Source organism: Amblyomma maculatum, chromosome 3 (assembly GCF_055883805.1).
Source record: "Amblyomma maculatum isolate TAMU_Amacu chromosome 3, ASM5588380v1, whole genome shotgun sequence".
In the NCBI taxonomy this organism is placed as follows: domain Eukaryota; kingdom Metazoa; phylum Arthropoda; class Arachnida; order Ixodida; family Ixodidae; genus Amblyomma; species Amblyomma maculatum.
Window position 1 is genome coordinate 204,124,062 of NC_139346.1, and position 19,048 is coordinate 204,143,109.

The 19,048-nt window shown below is 46.7% G+C and overlaps 1 protein-coding gene across 4 annotated transcripts in view; it reads left to right on the forward strand.

Annotated features, from left to right (window-relative positions):
• LOC146197480 (cytospin-A-like) overlaps positions 1–19,048 on the forward strand; it is a 49,821-nt gene that overhangs the window by 26,172 nt on the left and 4,601 nt on the right. For all 4 annotated transcript variants that reach the window (XM_084599317.1, XM_084599314.1, XM_084599313.1 and 1 more), the window contains 6 exons: positions 9,655–9,883; positions 11,553–11,671; positions 12,435–12,619; positions 14,401–14,509; positions 14,930–15,046; positions 18,904–18,963. In XM_084599317.1, coding sequence (XP_084455443.1) covers positions 9,655–9,883; positions 11,553–11,671; positions 12,435–12,619; positions 14,401–14,509; positions 14,930–15,046; positions 18,904–18,963 — 819 coding nt within the window. The remainder of the gene's footprint in view (positions 1–9,654; positions 9,884–11,552; positions 11,672–12,434; positions 12,620–14,400; positions 14,510–14,929; positions 15,047–18,903; positions 18,964–19,048) is intronic.

Here is a 19,048-nt window from a genome sequence, read left to right on the forward strand (position 1 = left end):
TTCTACCGTGGACGTCATCCGTGATGAAATTCGGCGAGCGGTGCAGCCACCACCACCACCAGCACCACAACCGGAGCCATGCATCATGACTTATAGTGATGTCTTACGTCGACCTGCTCCCGAGCCAAATCCATTCCGTCCCGTTGTCGGACCACCGCCTCGCTACATGCGCCCCGTCGAGCAGCAACAAGATCTGCGCCCCGTCGAGCCACAGCAATACCAGCGTCCTGCTATCAGCAAGGCGCACTTGTGGCGCACGCCCAACAGACGGCCGCTCTGTTATCACTGCGGCGAACCTGGTCACATTCTTCGCAATTGCCCATACCGGAGAATAGGCCTGAGAGGATTTCCACCAAACGCGCCTCGACCCCGCTATGGCGAAAGACCACAGGAGATTGAGGAGTATCTGGCTGCTAACGAGATGCAGCCAACGTCACCACAACGGCGGTCGCGATCGACATCTCCGAAGCGTTTTGCTTCGCCCACTCGGTACTCTTCCTCTGGGCAATTCAGAGGCACGTCCCCTCACCGGGAAAACTAAACACGGCGACCTCCGGGGGTGGGGCCGCCGCTACGTTTCAGATTAAACAGCCTCCACCCGACGATTTGACGCGACGGCCCGAGCGGCGACGACCCGATCCGATAAACTTACCGACGTGCTGCGAACGCATTGTTTCCGGGGAAATTTTTGTAACCGCCGACAGTTGTGATGTGACCGCACTTGTGGATACCGGCGCCGATTTCTCCGTCATGAGCAGCCAGCTAGCCACGGCACTCCGTAAGGTTCTGACGCCTTGGTCTGGGCCAATGATGCGTACCGCCGGTGGTCATGTAATGACGCCGATTGGCATGTGCACTTGCCGCATAGAGATCTGCGGTTTTACTTTCACTGGCACATTTGCCGTATTACAAGAGTGCTGCAAAGATCTGATTCTCGGCATGGATTTTCTTCAAGAGTATGGTGCGGTTATAGACCTTCGGGAGCAGCTCATGGTATCGTTTTCAACCAAGCGAGCCGTTGATAGCAACACGGACTTCCGGAAAACGATGTTGCGCGTCTGTGACGACCACATAACGATCCCTCCGCGTGCGAGCAAGTTCGTCACAGTCGAATGTGATCATAGCACCGGCACGAGTGGCATTGCTGAAGCTAACATGTCACTGCTTCTAACTCGACAAGTTTGTGTAGCTCGGGGCCTTGTCGAACTTGTCCGTGGCCAAGCCAACGTGCTAGTGACAAATTTCACATGTGAACCCCAACATTTGACGGCGAACACGGCGGTCGCTTATTTTGAAGAACTTGGAGAATGTACAGGCCAGTACGCTTTAACCAACACGTCAGACCCCGACAATGCGACGCCTACAGCCATTCAGACTGATGTGAACCCGCACCTCTCGCCCAGTGAGAAACGCTGCATAGATAATCTTGTCAATTCGTTCCGAGATTGTTTTGCATCAACCTCCAAGGTCCGACAGACGCCACTAACGAAGCACCGAATTATAGTTGCCGATGACCAACGTCCACTATGTCAGCGTCCTTACCGGGTGTCTTCAAAAGAACGTGATGCCATCCGCAGCCAAGTAAAAGAAATGCTCCAGGACGACGTTATCCAACCGTCGACGAGCCCCTGGTCTTCGCCTGTTGTCCTCGTCGCAAAGAAGGATGGAACCTTGAGGTTTTGCGTGGATTACAGACGCCTCAACAACGTCACGAAAAAGGATGTGTACCCCCTGCCACGCATAGACGATTCCCTCGATCGCCTTCGCCATGCCACTTACTTTTCGTCCCTTGACCTCCGCAGTGGATATTGGCAAATAGAAGTTGACGAGCGAGACCGTGAGAAGACCGCTTTTATTACGCCAGACGGTTTGTATGAATTTAAAGTGCTCCCGTTTGGCCTGTGTTCGGCCCCTGCCACATTTCAGCGAATGATGGACACTGTACTCTCTGGTCTGAAGTGGCAGTCATGCCTCGTATATCTCGACGACGTTGTGATTTTCTCGGACACGTTCGACGAGCACCTGAAACGTTTGCGCGCTGTCTTCGAGGCCATCCGATCTGCCGGTCTCTCTCTAAAACCTGAAAAATGCCACTTTGCTTTTAACGAGCTGAAATTTCTCGGCCACATTGTCAGCGCTCGTGGTGTTAGCCCAGACCCAGAGAAGACGGCCGCTGTCTCTTCATTCCCTAAACCAGCGGATAAACGAAGCTTGCGTCGATTTCTCGGCCTCTGCGCGTATTATCGTCACTTTGTTAACAATTTCTCCAAGATCGCTGAGCCTCTGACCCGCCTAACAAAAGACGCCGAGCCGTTCTTTTGGGGCCCCGACCAGGAAAACGCTTTCACGGAACTCAAGTCCCGTCTCCAAAGTACGCCAATACTTGGCCACTTCGACGAAGAGGCCGACACGGAACTGCACACGGATGCCAGTAACGTTGGCCTCGGTGCGGTCCTTGTTCAGTGGCAGGACGGTGCAGAACGTGTCATTGCTTACGCCAGTCGCACTTTGTCCCGTTCCGAAGTTAATTATTCAACTACCGAAAAGGAGTGTCTCGCTGTTGTGTGGGCAGTCATGAAATTTCGTCCGTATTTGTACGGTCGTCCGTTTCGTGTCGTGAGCGACCATCACTCTCTGTGTTGGCTGGCAAACCTGAAAGATCCATCGGGTCGGCTTGCTCGATGGAGCCTTCGGTTGCAAGAATTTGACGTTACAATCGTGCACAAGTCCGGCAAGAAACACAGTGATGCTGACTGTCTGTCCCGCGCCCCTACTCCCTGCCACGCGGACGGCTCCGACGACGATTCCGTTTTCCTTGGCGTTATCGCGACGTCCACCTTATCCCAAAAGCAGCGGGCTGACTCTGAACTTTTGCCCCTCATTGAGTACCTCGAAGGAACCGTGTCATCTCCTCCTCAGCTCTTCAGGCGCGGAGTGTCGTCATTTTGCCTGCGTGATGGTGTGCTCTACAAGAAGAACTACGGTCCAACAGAAACTGCTTATCTGCTTGTAGTACCCACAACGCTACATGACGAAGTTCTTCGTGCGTGCCACGATGACCTTTCTTCCGGCCATCTCGGGTTTTCTCGCACATTGGCACGGATACGCCGAAAGTACTACTGGCCCAGGCTAGCTGCCATTGTGCACCGCTACGTCCGTACCTGCCGTGAGTGCCAGCGGCGGAAAACACCACCCATTAAACCAGCTGGGCTCTTACAGCCTATCGATCCCCCGAAATTCCCATTTCAACAGGTCGGCATGGACTTACTGGGCCCATTTCCGAAGTCCTCCATGGGTAACAGGTATATAGCGGTTGCCACTGACTACCTTAGCCGCTACTGTGAGACCAAGGCCATTCCACGTGGTACCGCAGATGAAGTTGCGCATTTCTTCATTCACAGCATTGTACTCCGTCATGGTGCGCCAACAGTCGTCTTAACTGACAGAGGAACCTCGTTTACGTCGGCACTCACTAGTGAGGTACTTCGACTCAGTGGCACCACCCACTGCAAGACAACAGCCTATCATCCTCAAACTAATGGACTGACTGAGCGGCTTAACAAGACAATTGCCGATATGATTTCTATGTATGTAGACGATGATCATGGGAACTGGGACCGAATTCTGCCGTACATCACGTTCGCATACAACACTGCACTCCAGGAAACAACACGCTTCACTCCATTTCATTTGGTTCATGGACGCGAACCCTTGACTATGCTGGATGCCATGCTTCTTCCAGATTCTGCTCCCTCCACTGCCGTGGGGGCTGACCAATTTATTCGTGACGCAGAAGCTGCACGCCAGCTTGCCCGACAGCGAATTCGGCACCAACAAGTACACGACGCCCAGCGCTACAACCTGCGACACCGAGAGGTGACTTACACGCCCGGCGACCAAGTCTGGGTATGGAGCCCAATACGGTTGCGAGGGCACTCTGAAAAGCTTCTGCGGCGATACTTTGGACCTTACGAGGTGCTCCGCCGCCTCAGCGCGGTGAACTACGAGGTGCTACCACAAGGCACTGTACGCTCCTCTCGGCAGCCGAAATCTGAAATAGTTCACGTTGCCCGAATGAAGCCCTATTACAATCGGTAAACCAATTCAGGATCCAAACCAGCGCCAGAGACTTTCCCGTATAACTTGCCCCGCTTTTCGACTATTCCCCTACGCTTGCGGCATCGGGTCGATGCCCCTTGGAAGGGGGGCAATGCCACACCGCTGACCATCTTCTGGCGCCACCAAGTGGCTGAATGTCTTGGCACGTGGCTAAGCGTCATCCTCGTCTCTCTCTCGAGTTTTCGCTTAATTAAAAAGGGCCAGCTCGGTTGTTGTGCTGCTTGCTACGTGTGTTGGTGACAATATATATATATATATATATTTTTTTCGAGAGTCGTCTATTATTATCGTTGTGCTATACGCGCGGCGTAGCGTAAAATCTGGCGTTACGAAGTGGCTGCTTTTTCTTTTTCTTTTTCTTGTTTTTTGTGGGAGGCGTTTATTCTTGCATGTATGAATCAACGAAAGCACATGGTCAACTGCGATCATGACACCGGCTTTTAGCATTTTTCGCTTCAAACCATTTGCAGCTACTCACGCTTTCCAATGATTTTGTGGCAGTGGACTATGCCCGCCCCAAGCGCGGCCTGATAAATCGAACCAGGCTTGAGCAATCAAGCCATCAAGGGGAGTCTTCCAAGTTCGCTCCCAGCTGCGCAGGAGCTATTAAAAGATAAACACCGTGCAATGTTATCGCTGCGCAGCATCTTGGCACGCTGCTAAGAAATGAGCTGTGGATGAGACCACCGAAACAGAGTGCCACATTCAAGCGTAAACGCTGGCGATTTCTGCCACAGCGACACAGAAACCCTGTTTTGAGCTGCCGCGGTGGCTGGAACAGCACAGAGTTCCAGCAAGTTGGAAATTTTTTTGCTCTGTCGCTGCCGCTCGTCGCTGATATCGCTTAATCGCTTGCATGTGAGCGAGCTGGCCTTAACGCTTTTTTTTTTTTTCTCCAAATTCTCGAGTGCAAAAGTGAAGGGTGGGTTCATTATGCGAGTGAGTTGATTACGCGGCAAATACGGCATCATTTTTTCGCATCGTAAGCGCCGTCCCAAGCCGATTTCTGTATATCGAATTATCGATATATCGAACTATTTTGCGATCCCCTTCGAGTTCGATCTGGGTTCGACTGTATTACAAAAACGCGCTGTAGAAATCGGAATCGGGAAGCTCCTCCCACCGAGAGTGAACGCCATTTTGAGATGCTTGTGTGACGTCACAGAGGATACGCGGCGGAGCATCGTCTGCAATGCAGGCTGCAATTTCAAAGGACACGTTTTTTGACGATTGGCACAGTGGTCGTCCCTCATGCAGAAGTGCTTGATAAAGATGCTACCGCACGAAAGTGATGTAGAGTAAGGCATGTTTTCTTCAACATAAGGCACGGTCACAGTCAGTGGGCTGCACGGTTATAGGTTCCTTTGCTGATCGACGTACTGATCTTTCTCATTACACCGGCGGCGTATGACTTCAGCACGGCCAACGGTCGGCTATTACCATAGTGTGAGGTTTTCGGCCCCGCGACGCCGACGAAACTGATCAGTGGATGGTCGTCCGATCTGTTTTTGGTCGAATTGGAGGCCGAGCGAAAACTTGACACCCAATGAGTGAACAGCCTGAACAGCTGCGTTTGTCTGTAGCTTAACCGTGTTAAAAAACGGAAAACAGGAAGTTGCACTTTATATGTTCCCTGTTGTCTTCAGCAATAACCTTGGCCAGAAATGTTTGCGCCGAACTGCCGGCTCGTTCAGCGATGAGTAGGCCTAGCGCGAGTAGCGAGTACTCGGGGTTTTGGTCTAGAGTTTTGGTAATTACGGAGCATGCATTCACAAGCTAGCGGTTGCATGTGGCCATCGAGTGTTGTTCTGGCAGTAGCGACCCCCAAATAAACGACTGCTTACATCACAAAGTGAATGCACATTGAGCGGGAAGCATCAATATGTAGTCTTGTCTAGCGAGCGCAGCCCGCAGCTGTTGGTGCCGCTTGTGTGTATATACTCGGCGCAGGCAGGGGATGTAGCATCCATGGCGCTTCTTGCAGTGCAGTTGTAGTTTATGAACAAATAAAGATGCAACCGGTGCGAAAAAAAGTGAATAGTTTTGGTATTGCTAGCTCAGCTTGCATTTTATGCCGTGCAAACGAGCAGCATACATCCAGTTATTGCAAAAGCTATGAAAAGAAACACGCTGGGGGCGCAGTTGTAATCCGTGAATCGGCGCATTCCTGTGGGAGTTTAGGGTTCACACACTAAATACTAAATGGTGTATGCTTACGTTGAAGCACTCACGAGTCATTTGCTGGAGAAGCACTAGAAAAACGCAAAGTGAGGCTTGGGAGTCGGTTACAGTCGTGTGCGCGGCTGCGGGGGAGGCGAGACGGAGACGGCGGCGACTGGGAGACTCTTGTTCGGTGCAGGCATGCAGTGAAGAGCAATCGAATCGCGTTGGGTTTTGCGATGACGGGACTGAAGCGGCCGCGGCACATGCTTTCGTGCGCTGGCCGTGGCCACTTAGTCCTTAGGCCAGTTAGTCTAACACGCGCATATAACAACAAGTCAAGAGGTACCAGTTCGTTCAAAAGTTTTGTCTGCTCCTCTAATGTGGCAAGGTATGCCCTTGCATCAACGTATGCTTGTTTGAGATTTACTTCTATTTTTTGGACTGAAAGAGCGATGGCAATAGCTCAACAATCAGGAACATAACGCTAACCCCTCCCCACTTTCATGGCGTATCTACACGGCTGAAAGAAACTTTGGACAAGTGCCTTTTTATATGCGGGAGCCTTGTTGCTAAAACAAGCCAACTCTTATAGCGTAAAAATAATATGCCTCTGATTGTACACCTAAATTATACAACATGAGCCCATCGATTTCGGCCTACCTCGACAATTTCTAGACGAAGCCCAAAGCAAGTCCGAGGGTCACTAAGGTCGCATATTATAGTAAAGGCTTCTCAAAGAAAATAGAATATATGAAGAAAATATTTTTGATGAAGAAAAAAAAGCTCTGTGACCACCATTCACGGCATGCATGCAAGAGTGCAGCCGACACTGCAAATAGCAGACGACATTGGGATGAGATCTCGTGGCGTCAGCGGCTAATGATTGCCAGACCAGAAAGCTGATTCCGATATTAATAATAAAAGTTAATTTTAAAACTATCTACTGCATAGAATGAGCTCAAATTCCAAGGATATATAATGTAACGTGGGAGGAGAGAAATGCAGTAATCAGTTTATGGTGAGTTGTTAGCTGTCATGACCCCTTAAAGGGCAACGCTGCGAGTTTTTTTTTAATGTTTGAGTTCGTGACCAAATCACCTTTTTTAGAGTTCCCTCTCTCTGGCACAAAAATCGTTTTTCAAGATACGGAATGGCAGTATAAGAGCAACAACGATGAAGTCGAAAGCTAACGTAAGTTTTGGCCAGCCTATGTTGTCATCAACATTACTAGACTACTTCGTCAGTTTGCAAACTCTGATGGGATTCCGTGGCAAAAAGCGGCCCCTTTCACTCCCGCTCACAGGTTTGCGTTTCCTCCACTGGCAGCCCGTTTGCACGATTGTTTCAAAGCTAGCGTTCCATGCTAAATGGCATGTTATGCTGATAATTGCGCTTCGAGGAAAATATTTCCTAGATATTACTGAAGTATTACTTTTCAGTAATATCACTGTATAAACGCCTGTAAGGGCTGCACTTTTTTTCCTGGATTCAAGGGCCAGTTTTCGGGGGTATGGCCTATACACGCGACACGAAAAAACTTTTTTCCTTTTAAGTAAAAATAGACCAATCAGTGAATGTGCGGCATTTATTTACCATCCAATCGTCACTCCTGGAGTCTTCAGACTCAGAGCTGGGGCTGTGCTCGGGTGCACTTTCACTCCGCAAGTTGTTGTCTGTATTCAGTCCGATCTAAACTGTTTGAAATCCCAGTCATCTTGAAACTACGGGATACAATATCCGTAGACACAGAGTTTCACATAGACAAAATCTAACCAAGCACACTCGCGAGCAGTGCCCTCTTTAGCCGCCCGGTCGGCATTTCATTGTGATTGCCGTTTGCCATGCATTCTGAGCACTGCCTTCAAAATTCAACCCTTAAAGGTCAATTTATGCTGACATACAGGGGTTGCTGATGCTGACGTCCAGGGGTTTCAGTATGCCGTTGAGGCCGGATTAATGGCCATATCTGTGCAGATATTGCTCAGATGCTCTTTAACCCTATCCGTCAAGCGACCGCGGAAGCTGTCTAAAACGAGCAGCAATCGTTTGGCCAACATGGCGCCTGGGCGAATCTGCCAAACGCTTTTTATCCTTTCGAGCACAAGCTCATCGGCCATCCAGCCCTTTTCTTGGGCTCGAACGGCAACTCCCTTGGGGAAAGCGTCGTTTGGAATCCTTTTCCTTTTCAATATGACATAGGGAGGCAGTCTCCACCTGTCCGTGGTGACGCACAGCATAACGGTGCACCGTTTTGGTGCACCGTACGGAAACACTCTTTCCTTTCATTTCAACTGTGCAGTTCTCAGGGCAGTCGAACCACACGGGGGTCTGGTCGGTGTTCGCTGAGACAATGTGTAGTTGTGCTCATGGCGCAGACCGATGACATACTTTTGAAAGCTATCCCTCCATCTCTTCAAGTCCTCAGCGGCAAAAGTGGATGGTGGGTTCATTACGAAAGTAAATACGGTATGCGTACTTGAGGCCTCAGTAAGGTTGCCGTGCTTAAAGTAGCTTCGCCGGCGTGGATGATGCGAACATACCAACATACGACAGCATCCCTGTTAAAGTTCATAGATCAGCTAATCTAGAGACTCGTCTCTGTTTAAAGAAGTTTGATGATGATGATGATGATGATGGGGGCAATGATACCAGTGGCGACATCTGGCGGCGACTTTGAGTACTAGGTGTTTGCTCGCTCTTTGCGTGCACGGAAAAAAAATGATGAGTTCGTGTCCGTTTGCTGCCAGATTATGCTCCTATATACAAAAAAATCATCTGGTGACCTTGTTAGCGTTGTTATTGCTAGAATTTCTTGTCTATTTCCGGAATTCGTAATTTACATGTTCCCATCTAATGGTAGTGTTCCACGAACCTGTGACTTTATATGGACAGCTGAAACATGGGAACCTCGACGTAATGAAATTCGTGATTTAAAAACATTTTTTGGCTGCAAGTAGGAGTTTGTTTTATCATGGTTTGACTGTATTTGTGTAGGAAAGACCTGATTTCTTGCTATGGGGACATTTCACACTGTCGTTCATGTTGGAGCGATATGAACAAGTGTGATAAGGAAAGAGTTAAAGAACCCAGGGTGTTATAAATTTATATGGTGCTCTCAGCTGGGATGTCTCTCATAGATCATGTGTAACATTTGGATGTCAAAACCCACATACCATACCAGAAGATGTCCAGTGAGACCTTTTGAATGGTGGAGGCTCTTAAGTCCATCATAACATGACGGGTATCCCTGTTTTATAGTGTGAAGGCTTTTTTTTGCAAATGCAGATTAGAAACCCTAAGATGGTGAGGTCATTGTTACAGAAATGGTAATTCTGCAGTCGCTAATTTAAGCCATTGATGCTGTGCATGCAGAGTAAGCAGGAACTCTCCCCCAAGACCCACTCCTCGTCGAGCGATGGCGCGGCTGACGGCGCCCCACAGGAAGGGGCAGCGGTGGCCACCCCACCTCGGAGCTGTGGTGGCAGTGGCCGACCACTGTCCAAATGGAGCGAGCTGCGCCCCAGTAGCAGCAGCAACAGTGCCCAGCACTCAGTGCGCAGCCTTATTGAGTCCATTGAGAATGCCACCAAGCAGGCCAAAGGTGAGCCAGCTTCCGTGACATTCCGGGACTCCACTTTTTTTCTGCCCAGAACCTGGGCTTATGCACTGTAGTTTGCAGTCGAGGAACTCCTCTTCACCCTGGCCTTGTGCGCCTGTGATTAAGCAGAGAGGAAAAATGAAGGCATATGTGAGTAAGGATTGCTAGGGAGGCTGACAAAACGTGTTGTGGGATTAAGTTGGAAATGAAAAGATTTTGCCTGATGGCAGGATGGAGCATGTTAAGGGCCAAAGAAATGCATATTTGTCATTATCGTTTCTTGCCATGTATGACCATATCCTGGCAAAATATGTCTTACATTTTGCCTAATGGATAGTAAAAAGTATTGTTTACTTCTTATTTAGGGCCTGTGTGGGTAGCATTGGCAAGGCTTCCCTTCAATTGTGCTCATTGCACTGCGTTCTACTCTAACGCTCACACATTGAAAAAAAAAAGGAACTCCCTTCACATCAATGAGTTGGAGTGCTTTTTTGTTATTGTTACTGTGGAATGCTATAGTCATACTACTGGTAACATAGTCCCGCTAGACTTGTCTTCCAAATTCTATTTAATGTGACAATCCTATGTGGTCAAAAGCCATGTAGGGTATGTCTCGGTATTTTATGTCAGCGTGAAAAGTTTATTTACCCCATAAATCAAACCGAACAGTTGAAGGCTTTGCACGTATTTCTCTTTCTGACCTTTAAAAATGAGTGTGCTTGAGAATGGAATAAAGAGGCAGCAGTTTTTCAGAAGATACAGAGCTCAGAGTGCTAGTGTTTGTGATTACTGGTTAACAAACTTTTTTTCATGCTGACATAAAATGCCGAGACATGTTCTACATGACTTTTGACCACATATAGTATTGCCACTTTAAATGACCAGCAGAAGTCAGTATTTGATCCGTTGAAAATAATATTTGCAAAAAAGAAGTAATAACTGAGAGGCGTATCCTTTGACACATAACCATATGTACCATGCTGTTTGGTTGGCTGATGTCATGCTATCTAGCTTCTGATTCCTTGCTTTCACTTTTATGTGTTTATCATCGCACGTCTCGGTTGTTCTTTTTTACATCAGTGTGTATGAAAATAAGCGTGTCCACTGGTATAAAAGATTTACCTTGATGGCCTTTCTTCCACCCAGCTTTTTACGAAACCTTTGTGGAAATGGATGCGTTGCTCACAAAGCTTTCTGTTGGAAAAGGAAAAAGAAATTGTAGAGCTAAGCTTCACGGCTCAATGCGTCAGTCAGTGTGAGTTGATTGGCATTGGCTGCTGAAAGGTGTGGAGTGAAAAAAGCTTCAGGTCTATGCCTGATGCATAGAAGGCTGATTTTCATCCTATCCCTGCTCTCATTCGTACACCAGCGCATTTTGGCAGGCTGAGTTGCAGGTGTTTCTTGCACGAAAACGTTCATTGCGTTAGGTTTTTGATTATGTAACGGTCTTGCGCAGTCTCCTGAAAGTTGTATAATCTGGGTTCTGAGTGTTGTTAGTTGGATGGCCTTGTTTTTGTCTTTCTTTTTATCACATAAAAAGCATCTGATGGTTTGGGGCATCGAAGAATGCATTGGTATGTTGTAACGCATATGCAGTTTATTTTAGCCATAGAGCCAGTACTAAATGGGTGTACGGGAGCCCTTGTGGACTTGAGCTATTTATGCATTGTAGGTCCGAGTAGCCGGAGCTCTTCCACCAGCAGCCTCAACAGTCTGGCTTCAGATTCCAGGTCAGCAGTCGCAGCTGCAAATGCTCTGCTCCTGGGAAATGCCAGCGACATCCTGTCCAAGGTGAACACTTGATTACTACTTTACTCATTTGGTGATTGTGTCTCTGCATCTGTAGCATCCCTGAGAGTACTTCTAGTTGTCTGCACCAATAAAATAGTACAGTGGCACATCATGCAGGAAGTAAACATATGTCCGAACTGCCCGATTTTAAAAAGAATAACTATCAAATGAAGGAAACGGGCATTTAGTATTAACACTTAACGCTCCTGCACTAAATCTCCCATTGCTTCCACAGAGAATACAAAGACCACAGGAAAGAGTCGCGCTCCTTTTAAGGCCAACCATAAATAAAGTGACAATTTCTGCAGTGTGAATACATCCCTCATGGGAGTATTCCGTCTTCATCTTAATCTTGCTCCTGGAGGGTGTTAAGTGGTCTTTTTTAATGCATTTTGCACATGTCCGTGACCTTCGGCTGTCTGTTTTTCTTCAGAGACTGTAAATGAAGTCTGCAGACCTTGCTGCACCATTAAAACATTAATGCATTTCAATTTCTCTTTCTAAGAGGGAACTGGAGTGTGAAGCACGAATTTTTTTAATGAAAGTAATGTTCACTGCAATAGCCTGGCAGTTTAATGCCTTTTTTTTTTCTCTCTCTCTTTCGTGCTTTGTGTTACACAAGCCTTTGCATGTCAGAGATGGGTACTCCGAGTGTTGTCTCAAGTTACACAAGTTGTAGCATCAACTCCCAGCCATCTCCGAAAGCCCTTTGCTGGGTCTCAAGGAATATGTGATTACAGGCTGCACATACTTGCACTTGCAGAGCCCATTCAAGGTGCCTGAAAAAGTGCGCCTTGCATCGCGGCCTTCACCGCAGCAGTCGAGTCAGCGCAGTGACGCTGGCGGGGACAGTGCTGCCGAAGCACCAGTCCGTACAGAGCCTGAAAAAGCACACCCTGTCTCCATCCTGGCCCACAAGTTGGAACCTATCAGGAGGAATAGCTACAGGTGAATGGCTTGATTTTGGCAGAGAAGAGCTCGTATACGATAAAAGGCATGCACGGTGCATGTGTTCCTCAGGTGTGGACAGTGAGCAATGACAGTGTGTAAACTTTGCTAGGAACAACGTTATTATTATTTTTATTTATTTATTTATTTATTTACTTTTTTTGTGTGTGTGCTTTTTTGTGGTTCGGTCACATTAAATGGATGCCAGTGAATGGCTTGTGCAAGCTCCATCATATGTGCTGCATGTATGGCTTGCCTGGTGACACTAAATTACCATTTTTATTTTTTCTCGCACCCCTCCATTTCATAAAGGTTCGCTGCCGATATACGCCTATGCTCGCATATCTATGACCTTTGCAGGCCTTGGAAGTTTGTGACCTCTCTGTAACAAGTTCCTTATTGGTAGGTATTTCAAGTGTAGTGGCACGCATGCAACTGGGACTATTGTGAGGCAAAGATATATTTTAGTGCGTGCCCTCTTTATTTTTTTTATTTTTGTTTGCCAACGAAAACATGCTGAATACTTTAATGATGTGACAGTTTATGAGAAACTTAAATGCAGGTTAAAAGTTTTCTTGTGGATCGATGCCATTAACTGACTGAGTGTTCTTTTATCAAGGTTCAAAAATTGGTTTTTGCTAGCTTCCTTCTAGAAAATCAAGCATGAATTGTTAAAGCCAGATTGGTTGACTGCAATGGGCAGTCTATTTTTGCAGTAACGAAATCAGAAAACTGGTGTCTTTGCACTAATTCTTAGATCTACATGCAATAGACCAATTTCACAAACAGTAGAGCTATTCCACCGCTTCCTGAAATCATACTCCGACCGGGGGCCACGCTGGCGTGTCGTGTGGTATATGTGGCTAATAGCACTGTTTGCATCGCAACTCGGTTCTTGACTGCACATGCTCAGGTTTTACCTAGACAGGTGAATTGATCTAACCACTGCCATAAGCTGTGACAAGGGTACAGAGTAGACTGCGCGGGTTTTCATGTTGCCTGGAAAAGAAGACAGTGCTTAAAAGCAGCTTAAAAGATGCAGACTGAGAGGCTCTATTAAGCACATTTAGCTTCCTGTTCCTTTACATCGGTGTAAGCTGGCATAGTGTCAATTTTCCCAGTGTTAAGCGTGCCACTGCATGCTGAAGTGGCTTTCCTGCTTAAGGCGCTTAAGTTGTTGCAACGGCCACAGTCGATATCATCTTTGTTCTGCTTTGTAAAGCAGCCTTTACAGTATTCTCATCATAAGTTCGGCTAGTTGGTACATATTCATTATTAACTGTAGTCATGGTAAACTGCGCAACAAACACGACACACAAGTAAGAGGGACACGTAGCACGAGACGAGCGTTCAATATTAATGAGTGCAAGAAGATGATGAAGAAAGAAATCAGATGATACGAAGCCAGAAACGTGTTTTCATCACCGCTTGCAACATTTCAAGGATGAAGTTGCATGCACACAGCGTCGCCACAGCTTCCTCTTCAAAGGTGAACCTGGAGTGACCCAGAGCCGTACTACTGATTTCTTCAGCGCTAATGTTCTCATTCTTGTAGTCACTCACTTGCTCATCAGTTTGGGGTTTAATTTTTGTTTTGTTTTTTTTCTGTTGTGCAAAAAGTGTGTAACAGAACGTCTAAGAAAAGTGCGCCTTAACACAGGGTCAGTGTGCACTGGCACCGAAAAGGGTATGTTTGCATGAAGATATGGCAAAATTTTGATTCTGCTACCTGAAGTGGCCGTTTCAAGTGTTTAAAACAGTGTTGTGTCCACCACCTGCAGTGACCTGTCGTTCGAGAAGAAGGACCCACTGGCATCACTGGTCAAGGGTGGGGGATCCAAGCGCAACGCTCTACTGAAGTGGTGTCAAAACAAGACCATGGGCTACAAGGTACGAGGCACGAATCTTGCCCCACAACCTTTGATGAGTTGCTCTTGGTACAATCCTTGAATTGGCCTCTGCCAGTTGCAAAAAGACAAAACTGCATAAGACTGCCATATGCTTCATTTTTGTGTGTTGATTTGTTCGTTTTTCTGTTGCTGCATTATACAAAGCATTCGAAGCTTAATTTCATCATCGCTGTGGTTCATTCACATTGATGAGCAAGAGAAGAAGAGCATTGGCTGTGCTTGAGCAACTCAGCATATTTGCATTAGCTTTAGTTTTGCATGCCTTTGCCACGATGTGCTAATGTGTAGATATTTTGGCGCCTACATTAGTCTCCAGCCATGAAGTACTGAATGCATTAGTTATTTGTAACCTTGTGTGGCTGCCTCCTGTTCTCCAACATGGTGTGAATCTATGGTACAGGGCATAGACATCACCAACTTCAGCAGTAGCTGGAATGATGGGCTGGCCTTCTGTGCCCTGCTGCACACATACCTAGGGGACAAGATCCCTTACGACCAGCTGGACAGCAAGGACAAGGTGAGTGACAGGTGCCACTGCTTGGCTGTCATGCACTGCACTCATGCATTGCCCATTTTGAGGCAGCATTGGGCTGCTTCTGTCTAGTACAAGATGGCTGCAGGGAACTATCAACGGTGGAAAGATTGCTTAAATAAAAAATATTTGGGCGCACTCTTCTGCTGCACTTGGGCCACCAGCCGTTCAAGAGGCTAATGTCAGTTGAAGAAATTTGCACCTTGTGACCAAAAAATTAATTAAATAAACCTTGTTCAGCAGCTTTAATGACATTGCGACTTGTCATGTATGGTTAGACTGCTCTGTTTGCCATACCTTGTTCCATGCCATGTCATTGGATGTTGCAATTGTATGTTTTTTGCTTACATGGTTCATCAGTAAGCAAGGCAGTGAGAACACAAATTTCTAGACAAGGTCCTACATTGCCGTTAGCTTCTTGAATGGCACGCATATCAATACTCGGCGGTGCATGGCAAAAGCTTACTGAAATTGTGGACTACAGTGTACAAATATGTGTAGGTGCTGTCACTGTCCGGCGGCACAATTACAGGTTGTTCATGCTCTTCATACTTTTTTTCAACGCAGATAGAGTGCGCCACGCGATCGGGGCTTGTCAAGTCTCCGAGCTACAGCGATTGTACTGCAGGTGTTTAGTGCTGTGGCATGTACAGCCGCCAAAAATCTAACTGGTATGCGTGATGGCCATATTTTCTGTGGTTCTAAGCATTACAGAGGAGCTAACCTGCAAAAAGTCCAAGTATGTATAAGCAAGGTCTCACCAAGCCCCGGCTTAATCTTGACCTTCCGGTAAGTTTTGTCCGGCCTAATACGCAGGAGCACAGAAAAGGTGGCCATTGAGCATGCTAGTTAGATTTGGGCAGCTGAATGATTGCCTGTTAAGTGATGGAAGACACAGAGGGACTGACAGTGTGTCATTTTATGCTACTTGATTTTCTACTTGCTGGGGCTGCATGAATGGGCAGGACAGCAGCAAGGATGTTTTCCTCTAGTCATTTAGTTCGCGTTATTGGAATACAGTAAAACCTCGTTAAATCAAATTCCCTGGGACCGCGAAAAACCTTCAAAATAATCGGGGTTTCGAATTATCAAAAATGGACGAAAAACGGAAAGTAATTTCACGATACGTTGCTGCTTCAACATAGACCCCTTTATTTAGATGTTCACTTGAAGTAATCAACGATGCGCGACTGCTTGACGCGGTAGTTTGTAGTACCGTAAGTGATTTCCTCCAGTTGACTAATAATGCACAGCATATCACTGTTACCGCCATTACACTCCACAAAACTGTGCACATTTAGTGACTCTACAACCGCAGCTAAAGCCAGTGCACGGGTGGGTTCAGCATAAGATCATTGTTGTCGGAATGTCTTTTGTCAGAGGTCTCACTTTCGAAGTGCACATATGACATTTGCACATCACATTCTGCATTCATGTAGTCCATGAAATTGCAGCTGCCGTCGTCTTCAGTAATGTCGTTCACGCGCACACAGAGTGCTTCCCCTTCATTGTCTAAGTACTATCGGCATCAGACAAGTCATTGCAACCCTCACTCTTTTCATTGGGCAAACCGGCATCTTCCCGTTAGAAAATCCAGCCTGCTTAAAACAGCGCTGAATCAGATCACCCTTTACTTGCTTCCAGGCGTACACAATTAAACAAATCGCACCTAAAAGATCCACAGAATACTCTTTGCCATTGTCATAGCAGAGGAGGATCCTTTTCAACAGATGGTAGCGATAAATCTTCCTTGCATGCAGGATTATTCCTTGGTCCATGGGCTGAGATGTGGGGGTCATATTCGGTGGCAGAAAGATAAGCTAAATCGCCTCCCAAGTTCTGGATATCACCGTGGGCTGGGCAGTTGTCCACAATGAAAACAACTTTCCGCCCTGTTGCAGCAGACTTGCAGTCGAGGTGGTGCACATACTTGTCAAAAAGCGCTGCTGTCATTCAGGCCTTTGGTTGCTTTGATAGAGCACATCATCCTTGGAAGGAAGTCAAGCATTTTTGAAGGATCGAGGCTTCACTGCTTTCCCTATGATTAGCAGTGAGAACTTATGATTGCCGGACATATTTGCTCTAAACAGTATAGTTATCCTGTCCTTCGGCTGTTTTTTTTTTCCACTGACAACCACATCTTTTGGTGCAAAAGTTTTTGTTGGAAGCGTTTTGTAGAACAATGCTGCTTCGTCTAAATTGTAGACATCATCCTCTGCGTGCTCTTGAAGCAGCAGAGCCAGTGTATGTGCCTTCCACTGCTCGACAACATTTGTGTCAACGCTTCCGCTTTCGCCGCACACTGTCACTAATGCAAGGTTGTTGCGGTCTTTAAATTGGCACAAACCGCCGTTGCTGCATTCCTCGTGGCCCAGCCGCAGGGCAAGCTCATTGGCCTTTTCACATAGTAGCGTGCCATTAACAGGTAGGTGCACTGCATTTGCATGCTGTAGCGATTTCAGTAGAGCGCCTTCAATGTCCAGTAGGTTGGAAAACAAATTCTTGACCACTTCGTCGAATGGGTCTTTCCGTAAGCTTCAAAAACCTTCGCTTTGTTTTTCAGGATAGTCGAAAGGGTTAATAGAGACACATTGTGTTTTTATGCCAGCTAGGTTTTGGACCTCGCCTATTTTTCTGCCTGAATTTCAATCAGGCACATCTTTTGGCACTGAGTCCAAGGCTTTATACTTGGGCATTTTCTTCTCAGAAACTCCATGCATGTGGTCGGAAACGAAGAGCACAGTACATACATGTCCACTCACAGCACAGAATAGGTTGAAATGCAGTGAAGACGACTGCGACTGTATGATGACCACAACGCAAATGGTAAACAAAGAAACAGGGTAAACAACATTGGGACCTTGTGGCACCTAGCGACATCTCTGGAAACTGATTCTAGCCTCCGAAATCTGCGCCGCGTAGCATAGATCACTTAGGCCACAGTTAAAACCGACAAATTAACAGAGTTGAGCCGCTCTGACTGTTCAATTTATCCAGCAAAATTTTCATAGAACATGTTGGGACCGCTGAAAACCTTCGAATTACGCGGAATTTCGATTAAGCCGAGCTCGAATTAATGAGGTTTTATTTATATTCATTTCAATTTTTTTTACTCATCCACACAGCTGTTGAGAGAATAGCTAGGTAATTAATATACAACATGTTAAAGATAAATGATCAACCTCATCGCATATGCATTTGTGCCAGTGACTCTTCACATACATCAGACATTGCTTAAGCACTCTAAATGTGCCAACATTGTAAGCTGAGTCCCGCCATGTGGAAAACATGACTAACTTAAACCACCTGGGGCTCTTGGATGTTTACAGAAATGTCGAAGGCATTTTTGGTTCTTGCCTGTATCAAGAATACTGCCTTCACAGCCAGGAATCTAGCTTTGAGCTCTCATGCTGGCTAGCGGGATGCCTTCTCTGCTATAGTACTTGCGAGTTTCGTGACTGAAAGGAACCCAAGAGCGCATTTACAACATTTTAATGGCTTTTTCAGTGCACATTTAGCTGTATGATACCAAATGTTTCCTGTAAATGCGTCAAACGCTCCTCCATCAAGCTCGTCTTTTACGCTGATACAAACTGTGCTGAACGGTTAACGATCTCAAAGAACGGCCAAAGAGCACGCAGAAATAGAGGACTTACGCTGCTGTAAATTGGGCACGATGATGGATAAGGTCATCGTCAGCGCTATCGCAGAAAGCCTAAAAGAGAGTGAATGAGCTTGCCTGTTAACGCTGCACACTGATGTTGCATATTTCTGAAAGCCTTTTTTTTTTACATGTGAGGTTTTTTTTTCTATATCCTCAACTTTTCCTTATTTTGTTTCAGAGGAGAAACTTCAGCATTGCATTTGAAGCAGCAGAATCAGCTGGAATTCCGAGCACTTTGGTACGTACAGTGCCTGTTCGGTCTTTTAAAGAAAGCATGTTCTCTTTTGCGGCACGCAGATCTTTCTAGATGACCTCCAATGTCT